Source organism: Phyllobates terribilis, unplaced genomic scaffold (assembly GCF_046119375.1).
Source record: "Phyllobates terribilis strain yellow unplaced genomic scaffold, ASM4611937v1 Scaffold_11__3_contigs__length_659146591, whole genome shotgun sequence".
Taxonomy (NCBI): Eukaryota; Metazoa; Chordata; class Amphibia; order Anura; family Dendrobatidae; genus Phyllobates; species Phyllobates terribilis.
This window is the reverse complement of record NW_027362771.1, coordinates 398,287,150-398,305,294: the sequence shown is the minus strand read 5'-3', so window position 1 is coordinate 398,305,294 and position 18,145 is coordinate 398,287,150. Positions and strand designations below refer to the sequence as shown.

The 18,145-nt window shown below is 43.1% G+C and overlaps 1 protein-coding gene across 3 annotated transcripts in view; it reads left to right on the top strand.

The window, feature by feature from the left end:
- CYP19A1 (cytochrome P450 family 19 subfamily A member 1) overlaps positions 1-18,145 on the top strand; it is a 68,272-nt gene that overhangs the window by 5,996 nt on the left and 44,131 nt on the right. For 2 of the 3 annotated variants that reach the window (XM_073650832.1, XM_073650831.1), the window contains 2 exons: positions 3,776-3,944; positions 4,904-5,054. In XM_073650832.1, the coding sequence (XP_073506933.1) occupies positions 3,800-3,944; positions 4,904-5,054 (296 nt within the window). In that variant the 5' untranslated portion in view covers positions 3,776-3,799. Of the gene's footprint in view, positions 1-3,126; positions 3,157-3,775; positions 3,945-4,903; positions 5,055-18,145 lie in introns of those variants that run through there. The other variant, XM_073650833.1, reaches the window with a different exon arrangement.

The window sequence follows — 18,145 nt, the reverse complement described above, 5'->3', positions numbered from 1 at the left end:
ACATTACAAAAGAAGTTAGTTTTTAAAGTTAAATACAATTAGGTCCAGAAATATTTGGACAGTTATTGAATCATTGTGATGTGGGCTCGGCATGCCACTATTTTTTATTTAAAATGAAACGTCTGAGATGTAATTTAAGTGTAGACTTTGAAGTGTAATTACAGGGGTTGAACAATAATATCCTGTGAAACGTTTAGGAATTACAAACATTTTTCTCATTTCAGGGGTTCAAAAGTAATTGAACAAATTATCTTTACCATAAATAAAAGTTTCATTTTTAATATGACTGCATGAAGTCTGGAAGCCTTAGTCGTCACCAATCGCTGGGTTTCCTCCTATGTGATGCTTTGCCAGGCCTTTACTGCTGATGACTTCAGCTGTTCCTTGTTTGTGCATCTTTCTGCCTTAAGTTTTGTCTTAAGCATGCGAAATGCATGTGGTTGACATTTTGTGATTGAGTAGGCCATTGCAGAATATTCCCCTTTTTCTGCATGAAAAACTCCAGGGCTGCTTTCACAGTATGATTGAGGGTCATTGTTGATCTGTATGGTGAAGAGACATCTAATCAACCTTGCTGCATTTGGTTGAATCTGAGCAGAAAGTATCACCCTCTACACTTCAGAATTCATCTGGCAGCTTCTGTCTTCAGTCACATCATCAATAAATACTAGTGACCCAGTGCCATTGGAAGCCATGCATGCCAATGCCATCACTCTGCCTACACCATGTTTTACAGAGGATGTGGAGCCATTAAAAGCCTTCTCCATACTTTCTTCTTCCCATCATTCTTTTTGAAACTTTGGGTATCTGGCTTTTCGTTGTGCAGGAGTTCTACTTCTAAGTTGACCTGATCATTAAACCACTTAAGCAGAGACACTGTCCTTTGAATCTCTTGGTAGATCCTTCATTGAAAGACTCTTCAAACAACTTCTCATTTTTAAACTTCCCGGATCGTAGTAAGTATAACATTAGGATATTGAGCCCAAGATTAATTAAAATTAACCCATATTTCCAGATATTGAGACAATCCTGAAGGTCCTCATATTAGATTAATGTTGGCCGAACTCACCAATATCAATGAGTCCGGGCAACAATCTAATGTGTATGGGGGCACCGGTCAACTGATGGTCAGGGGACTTGTCAATTGGGCATGGCCGATTTCGCACTGCTGATTGCGTTGTGTTCCCGGAGATTAACCGCCAGCCAATGTGTCATAGAGAACTCAGGAGCACTTGGCTGAACAAGTGCTCCTGTGTATGGTAGAGTTGCCTGAGATGGATGTCGGCTGAATGATTGGCCAAACCATTATTCAGGCAACAGCCATTTAACATATATAGGGTCTTTAGTGTGATACGTTATAGCTGATAAGTATGTCTTTTGTAAGCAGCAAGGAGGAAATGTCACACAAAGCTCATTGTTGCCTTGAGATGGCCCTCCAGAAAGCCATGAATAAGGTAGTAATGACTATTGTTAATATAGATGTCAATATCAATTAAATTAGTATTATCTGATTGTACTTACAATAATGATGAGTTTTTATGGCAGCGCGACTCATAAGATCGATGATTCAGAATCCTTACAGCTCAACATAAAAAGTACAGTTCTCCAGGAACCAGTTTTGTTTCATCACCACTTACCAGTCCTTCTTTATGTTTTTTACAAAATGCAACTTGAGGAATTCTCCATTGCAAAGCTTTCTCAACTTCCTCAATCCTGTAAGGAATTGGTAATTAAGGTTCACTGCAGTCAAGACTTTCTAGGTTTTGAGAGAAGTTTTACATCCTTTGTTCAACCTTAAGCACCATTTGATTTTTTTCTTAAGCCAAATAGGTCAGATACTTTGTAGTATGTTTTTCTTTAGCTGACAACAGTCAGAACTTTTTTTTTGGCACAGAGCTCTAATATAGTCAGTCTTAAGTCTAAAGTTCTAATACCAATGGATGAAGCCTAAGAGCTTATTGCCCACCTTTTGTTAATTGAATTTAAAGCATTGGTCCTGCACTACTCTGTTCAAGAGGTGAGCGGGGCTGATGACGTCATGTCTTCTGCTACCTACCTAGAGGCATGCATACTTGGCAGTTATTGTGCATCTGTCCCATTTTAATGTTCCACTTCTCATAGGAATAAAAAGCAAATCAGGACTAACGCTTTAATAATAACTAAGTATACAGTTTCACCTCATTAGTCGTGGTTGTGTGCATTGCATGTGCACGATAACCGTGTAAGTGACAGATGCTGGGTTGCCAATCATGTAGAAATTATAGGACAGGCCATAAAAATAGGGCACTTTTTTACCTGTCTGTAAAAAAAATGAAATGCGTCCATAATATTTTTGAAGCTGGAGAAACTTATACAGATTATTTTGACTGTAATTATCATCAGTTTACAGTTCATAGTGAATGCAGATAATGTCTTTCTTTATATCAGAATTATGAGCTGTAGACATATATCACTTATAATTATAATGGTTTGTAATAGTTTTCCAATGTGTTTGTAAAAATTATTGTCTGTCCGTGATTTTTATAAGCTGTCCAGAAAAAATAAATAGTTAAGTTGGCAACCCTAGACAAAGGTGTTGCCACCTGTTCATTAGATCTAGTCCCATCTGCAATAAGGATTCTCCCCTGAAGAGTTTTAGATGAAACATGTTGGGAACATTATAAGGACACTCTAGGCTTACTGTAGTCGAAGGACAGTCGGGTATGGATGTCCCTCAGAGCTGTAGCTTTTAGAGTGAACAGGGATGAGCTATTAAAATTGGGCCGATTAGAGACAGTGGTCCTTCTCCTTGATGCTGTTCCCGAGGCTCCACCTGATAGATCCCTTTCTCAATGAAGGATTTTGGGGAGGCCAAACCAATTTATTTCCTTTGTGCAACGATCTAATCACTGCATTATTTATACTATTGTTTATTGATAGTCCGTAATCTGAGTATATAATCTGTTTAAACTTGTGTTGGCCTTGACGACTTTGATATCTATAACTAACCACTAAATGGTGGCTATAAAGCTTTATACTAATTTTATGACGTTTTCACTGACTAGTGTGTTTTATGAAGAGACTATTAAAGGTTAAGTTTTAAAGCGTCTTTCTTTTGGATCTCTATTCAATTTGTTTTGACAGGTTGTTCATCTGCTGGATTAATCGTGGTCTGAGGTCAGAATTTTTTAAATGAAAACAGATTGTTGAATGTAAAAATGAAATTTTTTAAAATGGTGGATATTCATGCTTACATTTTTAGCTATTTTTTTATTATCTAGTAAACATGAAGATATGCAGTAATAAAATTCTGACCTATGAAAAATCTCAAATAATCTTTTCAGGACAAAACAGAGATTAAACATTGACAATAAAAAGTGTAATAATTTGTTTTATTCATTAAAAAGGTGTAAAAAAACCCAATAATGTACCAAGTACTGGGGAAAACTGTCACGGAAGTTCCTCCTTAATTGGTTTGAACTTGAAAATCTTATATGCAAAATTCACAATGACTTCAATTGCATCGCTGTAAATGACTTGTCAAGGGCATCTTCCTCCTTCACAGATGGTACATGTATAATCAAAGTGAAATGTGTAGTACAAAGTTGATGAAGGAATGTTATCTTTCTGTTGTGGCTAAATTTTCTTGCTATCAAGCTGATTCCCAAAACATGAAAAGGTTAAATTCCAACACTATAGGGCTTGGATCTAATGTTGTATCATCTGTCTGTTGTCCTTTGGGGTTTTTAAAAGACCATGGTGATTAGAAGTTAATGCTCTCTACACCTATACTTAGGAGAGAAAACTGTCCTGGAAAGACATGATTACAGAGGGTCTGAACCCAATGCAGTACAATATCACTGAGGTTATGCCCAGTGTGGCTCCAGCGACAGCTGCTTCCATGGTGGTTTTCATATTTCTGCTTATACTTATTTGGAATTATGAGGAGACGTCATCAATACCAGGTAAGAGAATTGGGACTTTACACGAGGAGCTGTCAAATTGCATTACTTCCACCACTGTATTAAATGGGTTGTTTCATGTTTGGAAGTTATCCCAGATCAATCAGATAGTAGGATACCTTCCCAATCGCTGGTAGCTACCACCGATCTTCAGAATTGGGCTCTGAAGAGCCCCCTGCAAGTTGAGTAGTGGTCAATGAAGTGCACATTCTCTGTATCCTTAGTGGGGCCACTGGAGGTAGCTGAGCGTTGCGCTCGACTGGTCTTTGGCACTCCTATAGATATAAATTATAAGAATGTGTGCATGATCGACCCCATTCCATTCATGCGAGGCTCTTCAGAGCCCATGTTCTTGGTATCGGTGGAGATCTCAACAGTTGAACTCCCAGCAATTTGGAAATTGTCCTCTATTTCATACATAAATAAATGGATATAGCTGCAGCAACGGTAAATGAATCAGATGTTATAGTTGGTAGTCATCGGTCTACTCTGTACTGCAGGTACACCTACTATATCACCATAGAGCTTGTTTGGGTTTATACATGTTATAAGTATGGAAATCCATATATGAAAAAAAAGCAACTCTTGCCCATCCATATATTACATACCAGTAATTTGAATGCTAAATGCCCACTGCAATGGTTGATGCAAGAAAAATATCACAAAAAGACAGATACTTTTTGTGAGACAACCCATTCACATCCACTCAAAATCTGAAAGTGCAGGAGTGACTCCAGTTATCCTCTTATCCCATTGTCTGCTGATAATAATTGTAGTGATTGTCATTTCCTGACTAAACAAATAGCAACCCAGCATGGGAGAAGCAAAACCAGAACCACTCTTTGTAAAATGCCCTATCACCATCAGTGATCAGACTAAATCCAGCTTCATATTCTGTTATACCTTTCTGTTTTCTGCCTGATCCAAATTCCTGATTTACTCTAACATGACATTTTCTATAGGTCCTTCCTATTACCTGGGACTTGGGCCACTCATATCCTATGGACGATTTCTGTTGACAGGAATTGGGACAGCATCAAACTATTACAATGACATGTATGGAGAATTTGTCAGGGTGTGGATCAATGGTGAGGAAACCCTCATCATCAGCCGGTAAATGTGCATTTATTATAATTTTGTAGCCATTGCTCAATATATTAATGCTTACTATAGAAATGCATATACTGTACTGGAAATCTCTTGTGTCAGCTACTGAACGACAGCACATATCTAGATGTTCAGCAGCCAGCTAAGCCAAAAATATTACTATATATTCAGCCTGCGGTAGATAAAAGTCATCAGTTTCATGTTTTTATTGTACCAGTACTGATGCCAGTTGTCAGGTTTACTTAATATTGTAGGCCAAAATAATTATTTAGGAGGTTGGTATTGTCCAACCTAATCACATTGTACTAAATATCACCCTGAGCTTGACATTTTAAAGGGGCTGTCCAGTTAAAACAAGTTAGGACCTACTGTATCTGTAGGATAGGTGATGCCTAGCTGATCGGTGGGTGTCCCACTGCTGAGACTAGCATTGATTGGTAGATCAGCGAAAATTATTCCCTTTACAAGATGTTGTGGCACGTTGGACTCCCGACTGCTGCTCCATTACTTCTCTATGGCCCTGTCGGAAAACGTAGAGTACAGAGCTCAGCAGCCCCATAGACAATGAATGGAGCACAGGTGGCACATGCGCACTATGACTCCATTCTTACGGGAATAAAAGTGTCCCATTCTGTTGATCGGTCACCAGTGGTCGGACCTCCACCGATGAATAAGTTATCACCTATCCAATGGATAGGTGATAATTTGTTTTAACCAGAATATTCCTTTGAAGATCTCTCTATAACTGTTTACTGCAGTGAATAGAAACATTCATAATAATTATTGGCTCTGACAGACAACTATTAACCCAGTAATCCTAGAAATCCTATTCCCCATAGATAGGAGTACATTTATGAAACGTCATTTGTTACTTATAGCAACCAATCACAGTGCAGCTTTCATTTTTCAAGAGCAGAAAATGAAATGAAAGCTGTGCTGCAATTGGCTGCTATGTGCAATAAACACAATTTCATCTTAGACTCGTAAAAATTCCTCCCGACTGTCTCTGTGTCCTGTACATTATAATGGATTCTCATTCATTTATTCTGTGAGTTGGAAGAGAGGCCATAGATGACCACACACATTAGAGGAATAATTGGCCAAATCCCCTGATTTTACCTATATTGGCCATCGATTTAATGTGTATGTAGGGGTCTGCCAAATCTCACCCAAAGTAAAAAATGGAAACTGTCACATATAGGCGGTCTGCGTTGCGGGAATGAAGAGCATGGGATTGCAAATCAGTTTTTATTCATACCAATGTGCTTCTGCGGCGGACTGGCGCCTTTCCCAAGGTACTTGAAAAGGGCGTCAGTCTGGCATGGAAACGCGTTGGTATGAATAAATACCAATTTGGAATCCCAAGGCTCTTCATTCCCGCAGCGCAGACCGCCTATATGACAGTTTCCATTTTTCACATTGGGTGAGATTTGGCAGACCCCTACATACACATTAAATAGATGGCCAATATAGGTAAAATCAGTGGATTTGGCCAACTATTCCTGTAACGCAGACCGCGTAAATGTGACTGTTTCCATCCTTGCCATTATACGTCTGAAAGAACCATGTCCTCCAGCAGCAGCGGCTTTCCATGCCTTTATAGGTGTTGTGCCTGCACGCACCATCAGGTTAGCGCTTCCATTATACTTATCCTTTACCAGATGGTATTGCCCTATTTTGTGTGCACTTCTGTCAGTCTAAATCTCACCCAATGGTATATGCAGGTGGTAAGAAAGAACAAGCCTTTTTTATTTCAGTATTCACAATTGTTCATACACATGCAGTACTGGTAGGGCATCTGCACCACTGCTACATCACAAAATAATCTTATTTCCATGCACTCTTTCCCACAATTTTTTTAACAATTAGATTTGCATTTTTAAACAAGTTTCTTCTTATATTAAAAACTGTGACCATAATGGCGAGAAAGTCACAATAAAATGCATGTACCGTATATATGTGCAACAGTAATGTAATGCAAGCAGTATAAACACAAGCGGGTTTTGCGGTGTAGTAATGGTGTCTCTGTCTGATGAAACATTACCACTTGTGTATATTCAAATACAAGGGGGAAGTCAAAAAATTTCTGCGCTTCGATTACATTAGAACTTATGTTGGCCGTACTATCTCATCAGTGTTTTCCATACGAGGTCGCTGTCTCCCCAGTCACTGCTGTGTAGAGTCCAATGTGTTACTTCAGTTCATCAGTGACTGTGGTGACATAAACAATGGTTGCCGCACTTGTGATTTGCATGAAAGAAGAGCAGCATGCAGTGATTCGTTTGCTGTGCTCCGAGGGTGTGTCTGGTGCCAATATTTACGGAAGACTTTGTGTACAGTATGGAGAAGTGTTTTGTTATGAAGAGATGTGTACAAATGGATAGAGAGGTTCAAGGAACCACAAAGAAGGAGCCAGATGCCAGTCCATACCTAAGACTGAGGACAGCATTAAGAGTGCGGTGACAGTGGATTATGTCACCTGGAAAAAACATTAGGGGATGGTGGTTAATTTTTGACTCACCCTGGTACAAATATGAAAGATCGTTTGTTGGTCTATTTATGTATAAGGTGTATGGGGGCCGAAAAACTTTTTGAAAGCTCCAATTTTTACAGACCAATGACTGTTGTGGTCCAGAGCAGTGTTTCTCCAACCCCTTCCTCATGGCCCCGACACACCATGTTTTCAGGATCTCCTTAGTATTGCACAGGGGAGAGAATTTGTGGCAGTTCCTGATGCCTTAATAATAATTCCATCACTTGTGCAATGCTAAGGAAATCCTGAAAACATGACGTGTGGGGGGCCGTGAGGACTGGAGATGGGGAAACAGGGGTCTAGAGGAATACATCTGTATGTGGCACATACTCCAATGGGTTGCAAATGTGGCTTGATTGTTAATGTAGGAGCTGTCTACCTACCTTGGGTGTAGCCCCAAACAACATAGTATCAAGGAATTGAGCATGAAAAATAAACACACAGATAAGAAAACATGAGTTTATTCTTGTTATTATACAAATAAAACCAACCTATCATAATTAAGACATAGCAACAACAGAAATATAATATAGAAATCAGAATAACATAGACAGAAAGGTGTATTTTGATATTTCTGACTAATTCCCTCCTGAGTTTAATATTTCTTTATGTAATAGCTGATGATTTATTCCCTCTGAACGGATCACAAAGAATTCAAAACGGGAAAGGATCAAAGGTGGCAGAATCACGGCCTCCCCATGTCTGACATACCAATTATATGTATAACAGCAGAAACACTGCAAAAGAGAAGTAAAATTATACCAAGTCATCCTTTACTATCATAAAATAATAAGAGATGCCATAGAGCTTGTGACCAGGAAATAATTATGGGGATGAATATGACTGCCCGTCACTTTGAGCTTTGCACACAATTGTTTGTCAATCATCAAGAATTTTCTTGCTTACTTACATAAAGGAAACATTATGTTAATCTATCTCAAGTCCATTCATTTCTAGGATAAGCACGCCGCTTGCTGAAATTATTTGCTTATCATGTCAATAGGGCCTCTTTTATATATCCAAACTGTGTGCATGGTGCCTTAACCCCTTCACGACTTTGCAATTTTCCGTTTTCATTTTTTGCTCCTCTCCTTCCCAGAGCCATAACTTTTTTATTTTTCCATCAATATGGCCATATGAGGGCTAGATTTTTTACGGGACAAGTTGTAGCTTTGAAAAACACCATTAAGTTTATCATATAGTGTACTGGAAAATGGGAAAAAAATCCAAGTGCAGTGAAAGTGCAAAAAAAAGTGCAATTCAGCAATTGTTTTTTGGATTTTTTATTTACCATGTTCACTAAATGCCTAAACTGACCTGCTATTATGATTCTCCAGGTCGCAGATACCAAACATGTATAGGTTCTTTTATATTTAAGTGTTGAAAAAAAATACAAAGTTTGTGAAAAAAAAAAATGGCATCATTTTCTGTGACCCGTAGCATCTCCATTTTTCAGGATTTAGGGCTGGGCGAGGGCTTATTTTTGCACGCCGAGCCAGAGTCTGCATCAAATGCAGCGGCATGACCTATGACATACCTATATGTCATAGGTCTTGAAGGGGTTAAAGGGAACTTCTCATGTAAAAAAAATGATATTAACCTGCAGATATAGTGTTAACCTGCAGGTTAACAGCATTCTGAAGCTGCCCGCCACCCGAACTGAGAGCCCCACTGCCGGGAGAAAATGAACTTTATTCCTCCCGGTAGCTTTGGGCTTTCAGTCATAGAGGCTTTTTGGCATTAGGGCCAGCTATCAGTCAGAGCTGGGGGGGCACTATTATAGCCACCGATCACTATGCACCGAGTGGTGACTGAAGCCCTGCCAGCAGCACCCCTATGACTGAAATCCCAAGGCAGCCGGGAGGAATAAAGTTTATTTTTTCCCAGCAGCGGGTCTTTCAGTGAGGGCGGTGGCCAGCTTCAGAATGCTATTAACCTGTAGATGAAACCATATACGCAGGTTAATAGTTTTTTTTTTACATGGCAGGTTCCCTTTATACCCCCTATCTGTTGATTTCAGTGAGATGGCCAACCATCTACTGTGTTTGGTGACCTCCTGGCTCTCCCTCAGCAGACAATGGAGAGATAAGGATCAGGTGCTTGGAATTCAATTGTGCTATCCTATGGTTTTGCTGTGAGATAACTGCTGCCAGAGGATTCTAGGAGCAGCTCACTGCACTCTCCCTATAGAAGTCACATGGATGCTCAGGTGACAGTTATCTAAGGTGTGTTAACAGCTTTAAAGAAACAGTCCATACATTTTTGTTTTATCTAAAGGCTTTGAAATTCAGTCTGCAGCTGCTAGGTACCTTAAGCCCCCGTCTCACATAGCGAGATCGCTAGCGAGATCGCTGCTGAGTCATGGTTTTGGTGACGCAACAGCTACCTCACCAGCGATGTCGCTATGTGTGACACTTTGCAGCGATCAGGCCCCTGCTGTGAGGTCGCTGATCGCTGCAGAATGTCCTGGACCTTTTTTTGGTCGTTGCCCTCCCGCTGGTCAGCACACATCGCTGTGTGTGACCAGCGGGAGCAGCGATCAGGCTGGTAACCATGATAAACATCGGGTTACTAGGGGCACACGTGCCCCTAGTAACCCGCTGTTTATCATGGTTACGAGCCTGCTAAAGTGAGCGGTAACCTCCCGCTCCCCTTAACAGAGTGGTAACCATGATAAACAGCGGGTTACTAGGTGCGCGTGTGACCCTAGTAACCTGATGTTTACCATGGTTACCAGCCTGCTCCTGCATCAGCAGGCTGGTAACCAGGAGCAGGACATCGTGGAAAGATTCTTTCCACGATGTCGCTGCTCCCCTGATTGTTGGTGAGCCTGCCTGTTTGACAGCTCACCAGTGACCACATAGTGACGCAGCAACGATCCCTGACAGGTCGTATCGTTGTCGGGATCGCTGCAGCGTCGCTAAGTGTGACGGGGCCTTTAAGGTTATATGTACACAATGCCTTTTTCAGGCAGATTCTGGGCAGAATCCTCCTAAAAAAGTGCAATAAACTGCTGCAAAAAAATCTACACCATGCACAGCAGTGTAAAAACAACATTGCTGTGCCCATTTTCAGTATTTTGTTACTTTTTTTTAACCACATCAGTGTTTGGAATTCATGAAGTGTTTAAAAGAAGTAACATGGTCATTCTTTGCTTGGAAGTTGTCCGCGCTACATAGTTAGAAGTATAGGGAAAAGACGCGGGAATAACAAATGCAAAACCGTCAGCGAAGCTGCTTTAGAAGAAAGATCGCCAGCTATTTCCTGCTGCGGCTTCTTCTAGGAAAACCTCAGCAGCTCCGTCACTGGAATAAAGACATCGCATGAACATATCCTTAGATGGCAAAGTATTCTCTTCTAAAGGTATTCCTCCCTGATACTGCACTCAAAGAACATAGTCTACTATAACTAATAAGTTTTGTATAAATTCATAAGAAATACAACTTTGCATGAATCTCTATAAAATTAGATGCAAATAGAGATACATTATAGTCTCACATATTTCTATGGGTTTTTTCTTACAGAACAATAATATGACCATACAGGGCCCGCGGGCAGTAGCCAGGCCCCCCAACACCCGATGTATCATGTGACACATCACATAATTCCCTTTAACAGATTATGTGATAGGTCACATGATTAATACACAGCGTGTGGTGCAATTTTTTTTATGTATAGCGCTATAAATAACATGGTACTTTACATAATAAAGGATACCACGTAATAAGACACAGCGCTATATATAGAGGACGTTATATAATATTGAACAACGCTATAAATAACAAAAGGGAATACTATGTAATGTACTATGTAATAAGGGATAGCGCTAGATGCAACAACAACAGCGGCTGCTAAATAATATGAGATCGCTCAGTGCTAGTGATGAGCGAGCACTAAAATGCTCGGGTGCTCGATGCTCGGGTCGAGCACATTGGAATACTCGGGTGCTTGACCCGAGCAACGAGCCCAATGTAAGTCTATGGGAAACTCGAGCATTTTTCAGGCGGCTCCCCCCAGCGGTCGGCAGATTGCCTAAAAATTGCCCAAATCGATGGGAACAGTGCTCAAATGACATGGGAACAGCATGGGGAAGACCCCTGGAAGCATTTCTGACTCCCAGGTCACTGCTGTCAACAACTTTGTCAGAAGTATTACACCACTTTTACGGACTTACAATAAAACATACCAAAACTAAACCAAAATGGGTTTTTCCTGGGAAATATGTTAAGGAACATCCTTTCCAGGGTAATGAATTGTATATAAAGCAAAATAAATAACCAAAAACAAAAATGCTCCTCCACACCTTGGGCTATGTTCACACGTAGTGTTTTTGATGCGTTTTTTCACTTTTGCATTGCTTTCAACCGTGACAAATGCATTTACCAGGAAATGTCATTTTAACATTTTAAAACCATCTGGCCATGTGGTGTATGAGATATCATCAGACACATCGTGTTTCATTTATGAAGGAGGGACTCTGAAATTCACAAAGCCTATTTTTATAGGGCCATCAGGCGGCCATTACTATTCTTAAGGGCCAGCAGTCAGCCCTCACTATTCTTAGAGAGCCATCAGCCGGCTATGTTTTATAGTTCCCATTACTAAAGAGTGGGTCTCCTATACTGTTATTGCGTATGCAGTGAGTGGCAGGGCTGCCCAAAATTTGGACGCACCCCAATACCAGTTTGAAAATTTGGATGCACCCCAATACCCCTTTGAAGAGACTTAGAGGAGGGCCTCCTGAAAACAATGTTCTCATTATTAGGAAGTGGGTCTCCCATTGTGTTTGCCTATGCAGTGAATGCAAGGGCTTCCAAAAATTGGGAGACACTCCAATGCCCCTTGGAAGAGACGTGAAGGAGGGCCTCATAGAAAATGTTCCCATTATTAGGAAGTGGGTTTCCCATTGTGTTTGCCTATGCAGTGAATGCAAGCGTTGCCAAAAATTTGGAGGCACTCCAATGCCCCTTGGAAGTGACGTAGAGGGCCTCATGAAAAAATGTTCCCATTATTAGGAAGTGGATCTCCCATAGTGTTCACCTATGCAGTGAATGCAAGGGTTGCCAAAAATTTGGAGGCACTTCAATGCACCTTGGAAGAGACATGGAGGTCAGAGGGCCTCCTCAAAACAATGTTCTCATTATTAGGAAGTGGGTCTCCCCTAGTGCTGGCCTATGCAGTGAATGCAAGGGTTGCCAAAAATTTGGAGGCACTCCAATGCCCCTTGGAAGAGACGTGGAGGAGGGCCTCATAAAAAAATGTTCCCATTAGAAAGGAGTGGGCCTCCTATACTTGTAATGCCCATGCACTAAGTGTATGGGCTGACAAACATTTACCCATGGGGGGTATGCATGAACATATTGTCTAAAAAAATTTTTTATACGGGCATCATAAACACCCTTTAAAAAAATGATGTGGGTGTTGCATCATGGACCACGGTCACCCTGGTGATATGGTGGTGGAGGATGAGGAGAAGGAGGAGGACAAGAGCAAATAGCCAAAATCAGGAAGCGTATACACATGTCTGGGTGTGAAAAGGTGCATGGGAATACACCTCCCAAGAAAAGACACTGTATTTGAGTTTATGTTATGCTGCTATCATTCAGTGGTGTTGAGAAGTCTGGCCCAATCCAGCCTTTGTTCATTTTTATAAGAGTCAGCCTGTCAGCATTTTCAGTTGACAGGTGGATATGCTTATCAGTTATAATTCCACCAGCGGCACTAAAAACCCGCTCTGATAAAACGCTGGTGGCAGGGCAGGCCAGGACCTCCAAGGCATAGAGAGCCAGTTCATTCCACGTATCCAGCTTGGATACCCAATAATTATAAGGCACAGAGGAATCACGGAGGACGTTGGTACGGACGGCAAGGTACTCCCTCAGCATCTTCCCAAACTTTGCACTCCTTGTGAGAGTAACCCGCCCCTCAGGACTTGTGCGATGGGAGGGAATGAGAAAACTCTCCCAGAACTTTGACAATGTTCCCCTGCCACTGCTGGATTGAAGTTGTGTCTCTCTCGCCTGTACTCCTTGGTTGTCCAACGAAGTGTGCCCTCTGCCACCAGCGTTTTCAGATGGGAATTTTTTTTGATAGTTCCGCCACAAGGGCCTTCTGGTACAGCCCCATTTTTGTAGACCTGTCCGCCTCAGGAATAAGAGATATAAAGTTCTCCTTGTAGCGTGGGTCTAGAAGTGTCACCAACCAGTAATGACCGTCACCCCAAATTTTGAGAAAGCGAGGGTCATGAGAAAGGCAGCGCAACATAAACTCAGCCATATGTGCCAGATTACTAACAGGCAAGACTTCCGTGTCCTCACCAAGAGGATGACTGACCATGCTCTCCTCCTCCTTCTCTCTGTCCTCTGGCCATCCACGCTGAAAAGACGGAATGACAGCTGTGCAGGTAGTACCGTATACAGTATAGCGCATGAAACTAGCTCCTGTTCTTCCTCCTTCTCCTCTTCCTCATTTTCACCCAATCCACGTTGGGTTGAGATGAGGCTGGGCTGTGTGCAATCACCCTGTATGGTTCCTTCCTCCATCTCATCGTGCTCCGCCTGCAATGCATCCTCTTTGATTGTGAACAGAGAGCGTTTCAGAAAACAAAGAAGCGGGATGGTGATGCTAATTATGGCGTCATCGCCGCTCACCATCTTGGTGAAGTCCTCAAAGATTTGGAGGATGGTACATATGTCTGACATCCATGTCCACTCCTGAGGTTTTATGTGTGGACTCTGAACTGAATACCGAGGGCCTTGTTGGTGCTGGTACTCAACAACTGCCCTCTTTTGCTCACAAATCCTTCCCAACATCAGCAGTGTAGAGTTCCAATGCGTGGGGACATCACACACTAGTCTGTTAGCCGGAAGCTGCAAACACTGCTGAAACATGGCAAGGGTGGCGGAAGCTGTAGATGACTTTCTAAAATGGGCACACAGGCGGCGTACTTTAACAAGCAGATCCAGCAGCTCCGGGTAGGATTTGAGAAACTGCTGAACCACGAGGTTAAGTACATGGGCCAGGCATGGTACGTGTGTGAGCTCGCCTCAGAGCCGCCACCAGGTTCCGGCCATGGTCACACACGACCATGCCTGGCTGTAGGTTCAGCGGTGTGAACCACAGATCTGCCTGCTCTTTCAGAGCTGTCCACAACTGTTCAGCATTGTGCAGTTTGTCACCTAAGCATATTAGCTTCAGCACAGCCTGTTGCCGCTTGGCCGAGTTAGTGTTGCAGTGCTTCCAGCTTGTGACTGATGTGATCATTTCGGAGATGGAGGCTGAAGAGGAGGAGGAGGCTGAGGAGGATGAGGTGCAGGAGCTGTAGACTGTGGGGGCAACCCTGATTGACCTAGGGCCCGCAATCCTTGGCGTCGGGAGGACGTGTTCCGTCCCAAGGTCTGACTGGGTCCCGGATTCCCTTATGTTAACCCAGTGTGCCGTCAGCGAGATGTACCGTCCCTGCCCACAAGCACTTGTCCACGTGTCCGTGGATAGGTGGACTTTCCCGGTAACTGCGTTGTTGAGGGCACGGCTAATGTTTTGGGACACATGATTGTGTAATGCGGGGACGGCACACCAGGAAAAATAGTGGCGGCTGGGGACTGAGTACCGAGGGACGGCCGCTGCCATCAGGTTGTGGAATGCTTCCGTCTCTACGAGCCTAAAAGGCAACATTTTGAGCGCAAGCAGTCGTGAAATGTGAGAATTTAGTAGTGTGGCCTGTGGAACGTTGGCTGCGTATTTTCACTTGCGTTCCAAGGACTGGGGTATGGACAACTGAACGCTGCGCTGGGACAAGGACGTGGATGTGCTTCCCGATGCTGCTATTTGAGAGTGTGCAATGACAGGTGAGGGCAGGAGGCATCTTCGCATGCACCATGGACAGGGGATTGGCTTGCATGCACAACAGCGGAAGAAGCAATGGTGCCACCCGCAGACACTGTTCCTGGACCCTGGGGTTTGGCCCACAAAGTCGAGTGCTTTGCTGCCATGTGCCTGATCATGCTGGTGGTGGTCTGGCTGGTCGTTTTGCCACCCCTGCTGATGCTGGCCTGGCAGGTGGTACAAGTGGCCTTTTTGGGGTTATCGGCAGAGTCTTTAAAAAACATCCAGACTCGGGAAGACCTAACAGTTGTACTGGCAACTTCCTTCATGTTGGTGTTACGGGGAACGGTTGCCTGCCTTCTGTCTGCGGCCACCACGCTGATTCTTCCTGCCTTTTGGAGTGCTCTGCCTCCCTCCCCCTGTGTGCTGCTGTCCTCGCTCTGCATGTCCTCCTGCCATGTTGGGTCAGTTACTATACTATATACCACCACCTCGTCTTCCACTTCCGCACCCTGGTCCTCCTCCTGACTTTCTGGCAATTGTTTCTCATCATCATCCACCTCTTTTGACACTTTCCCACCATCGCCTTCGTGTGACCGTGGCTGCTCAAATATTTGGGCATCGCTACATGCGATCTCCTCTTGCCCCGCTTCAAGTGGACTGGGTGAGAGGCCCGAATCTATAAATGGAAAAGTGAACAGCTCTTCAGAGTGTCCAAGTGTGGGATCAGTTGTCTCCGGGCACTCGGCATGGTGAGAGGAAGGAGAATCAGGGTGAGGAATATGCGGTCCAGACTCACGGCTACTGAAACTTGACTGTGTGGAAGACAGGCTGGTGGTGGTGGTGGTGGCTAAGTGACTGGAAGCATTATCCGCTATCCAACCAACAACCTTTTGACACTGCTCTGGGTTCAATAGTGGTGTGCTGCGGTCCCCTAAGAATTGGGACAGGAAGGTCGGGCGAGAAGATGTGGGTGTTTGTTGTGGCACAATTTCAGCTTGCCCACGGCCTTCTCCTTGGCCTCTGCATGCACCATCACCATCACGTCCAGTTCCCCGTCCCTTGCCACGTGCCTTGCCCATTTTAAATGGAGGACAATATCTTCCACGATCACTACAAATGACTGAATTTGGAGTGAACTTATATGTGATCCGTGTGACGGAGAAACCACAGTTTTAAATACCTGACGTGTAGGTAACTATTTTGAACAGCAAACTGGTGTCAATTGCTTCACTGACACACTGAAACAAATTTTTAATGGAGGCCAGAAATGGCAGTATTTTCTGAAAACGTATATGTGATCCGTGTGACGGAGAAAACACAGTTTTAAATAGCTGGATTTTTAGCGCTGTAATATGGAAAGGACCTGGCTGTATTCTGCAGTGCCAACAAGCAAATGGCTCAGAAAAACTGTGTTCTTTGGATTCCTTTTTAAGCAAATAATGAGGATTAAGATCCAAAAAAAGTATTCCTGGCCCCTGAGACCTGGGCCTTTGTCTAGAAATATCTAATAGCAGCAGAAGGCAGAATTGGAATGGAGCCTCTTGTGCTATATGCACTGCAGTCTGCTATATACACTGCCTGCCTGCCTATATACACTGCCTGCCTGATATCTGTGCAGATGGATTAGTCCTCAGAAGAACTGTTTGTTAAGATTGATATGTGTAATGTACGGTTTTTCTCCCTACACTACCTAATACACAAGCAAATCTCTCCCTAGCTCAGCAGCACCTCTCCCTACTCTGCCTGATTCCGGAGTGACTGTGACGAGCACAGCGGCGCCTGGTCTGATATAGACCTGATGACGCTGTGCGGCCAGCCAATCACTGTAATGCACAACCACCATGGCTGCAGCATTACAATGAGTGGCAGACAATCCCTGCATGTTGATTGGCACTCTAAAGAGCGCCAAACATGCAGGGAGGGGACCCGAGCATCCGCCCGAGCATCTCGCAAGTACTCGGCGAGCTCCGAGCATCTCGAGTACTGAGATGCTCGGGCGAGTACCAAGTACTTGCTAGTATGCTCGCTCATCACTACTCAGTGCACATCTTATTAAGGGGTGATCCAAAACTAAATTTTATGTTTATTCTAAACTATCTATTTAAAGTTATAATTTAATCTTTTTACTATTATGCTTTAATTAAAAATTCCCTATACTTCCCTAACTGATTTATTTGCTACTACTACTTCCTCTTTGATGATGCTTTGTTTGAGAATCCCCAGTGCTTGCTGGGATACTCAAACGAAGCATCATCAGGGGGCAGAGGCTGCGATCACTGCTGCAGCCTCTGGCCCCTCCCTGAAATAAAGCATCATCAGTGACCTCCATTTCATGAGCTGGGCTAGTCTGATCAGAAGTGACAAGGTGGCAACAGAGCGCAATGTCATTACACAGTGTAAGTAAAGGATGATCAAGCAGAGACCAGTATCGTTCCTGCACAGTGATGTTACTGGGAGAGCATATTGTCACTTTGCACTAAGAAGAACAGTACACAATGATAGGAATATACTGAACATCCTTCGGAATTAACATCCAACACATGCTCAGTAGCATGTGATGGAACTAGCCCAGCCTCTGAAATGGAGGCTTAATTTCCGGGAGGGTCCTGGGTTTGTAGCAGTGACCTCAGTTTGAGTATCCCAGCATGCACCTGGGGTTTTAAAATGAGGCGTCATCAAAGAGGAAGTGGAAAAAAAATAAGCGGTTTGATAGTGTAGTTAGGGAAGGATAGGGAGT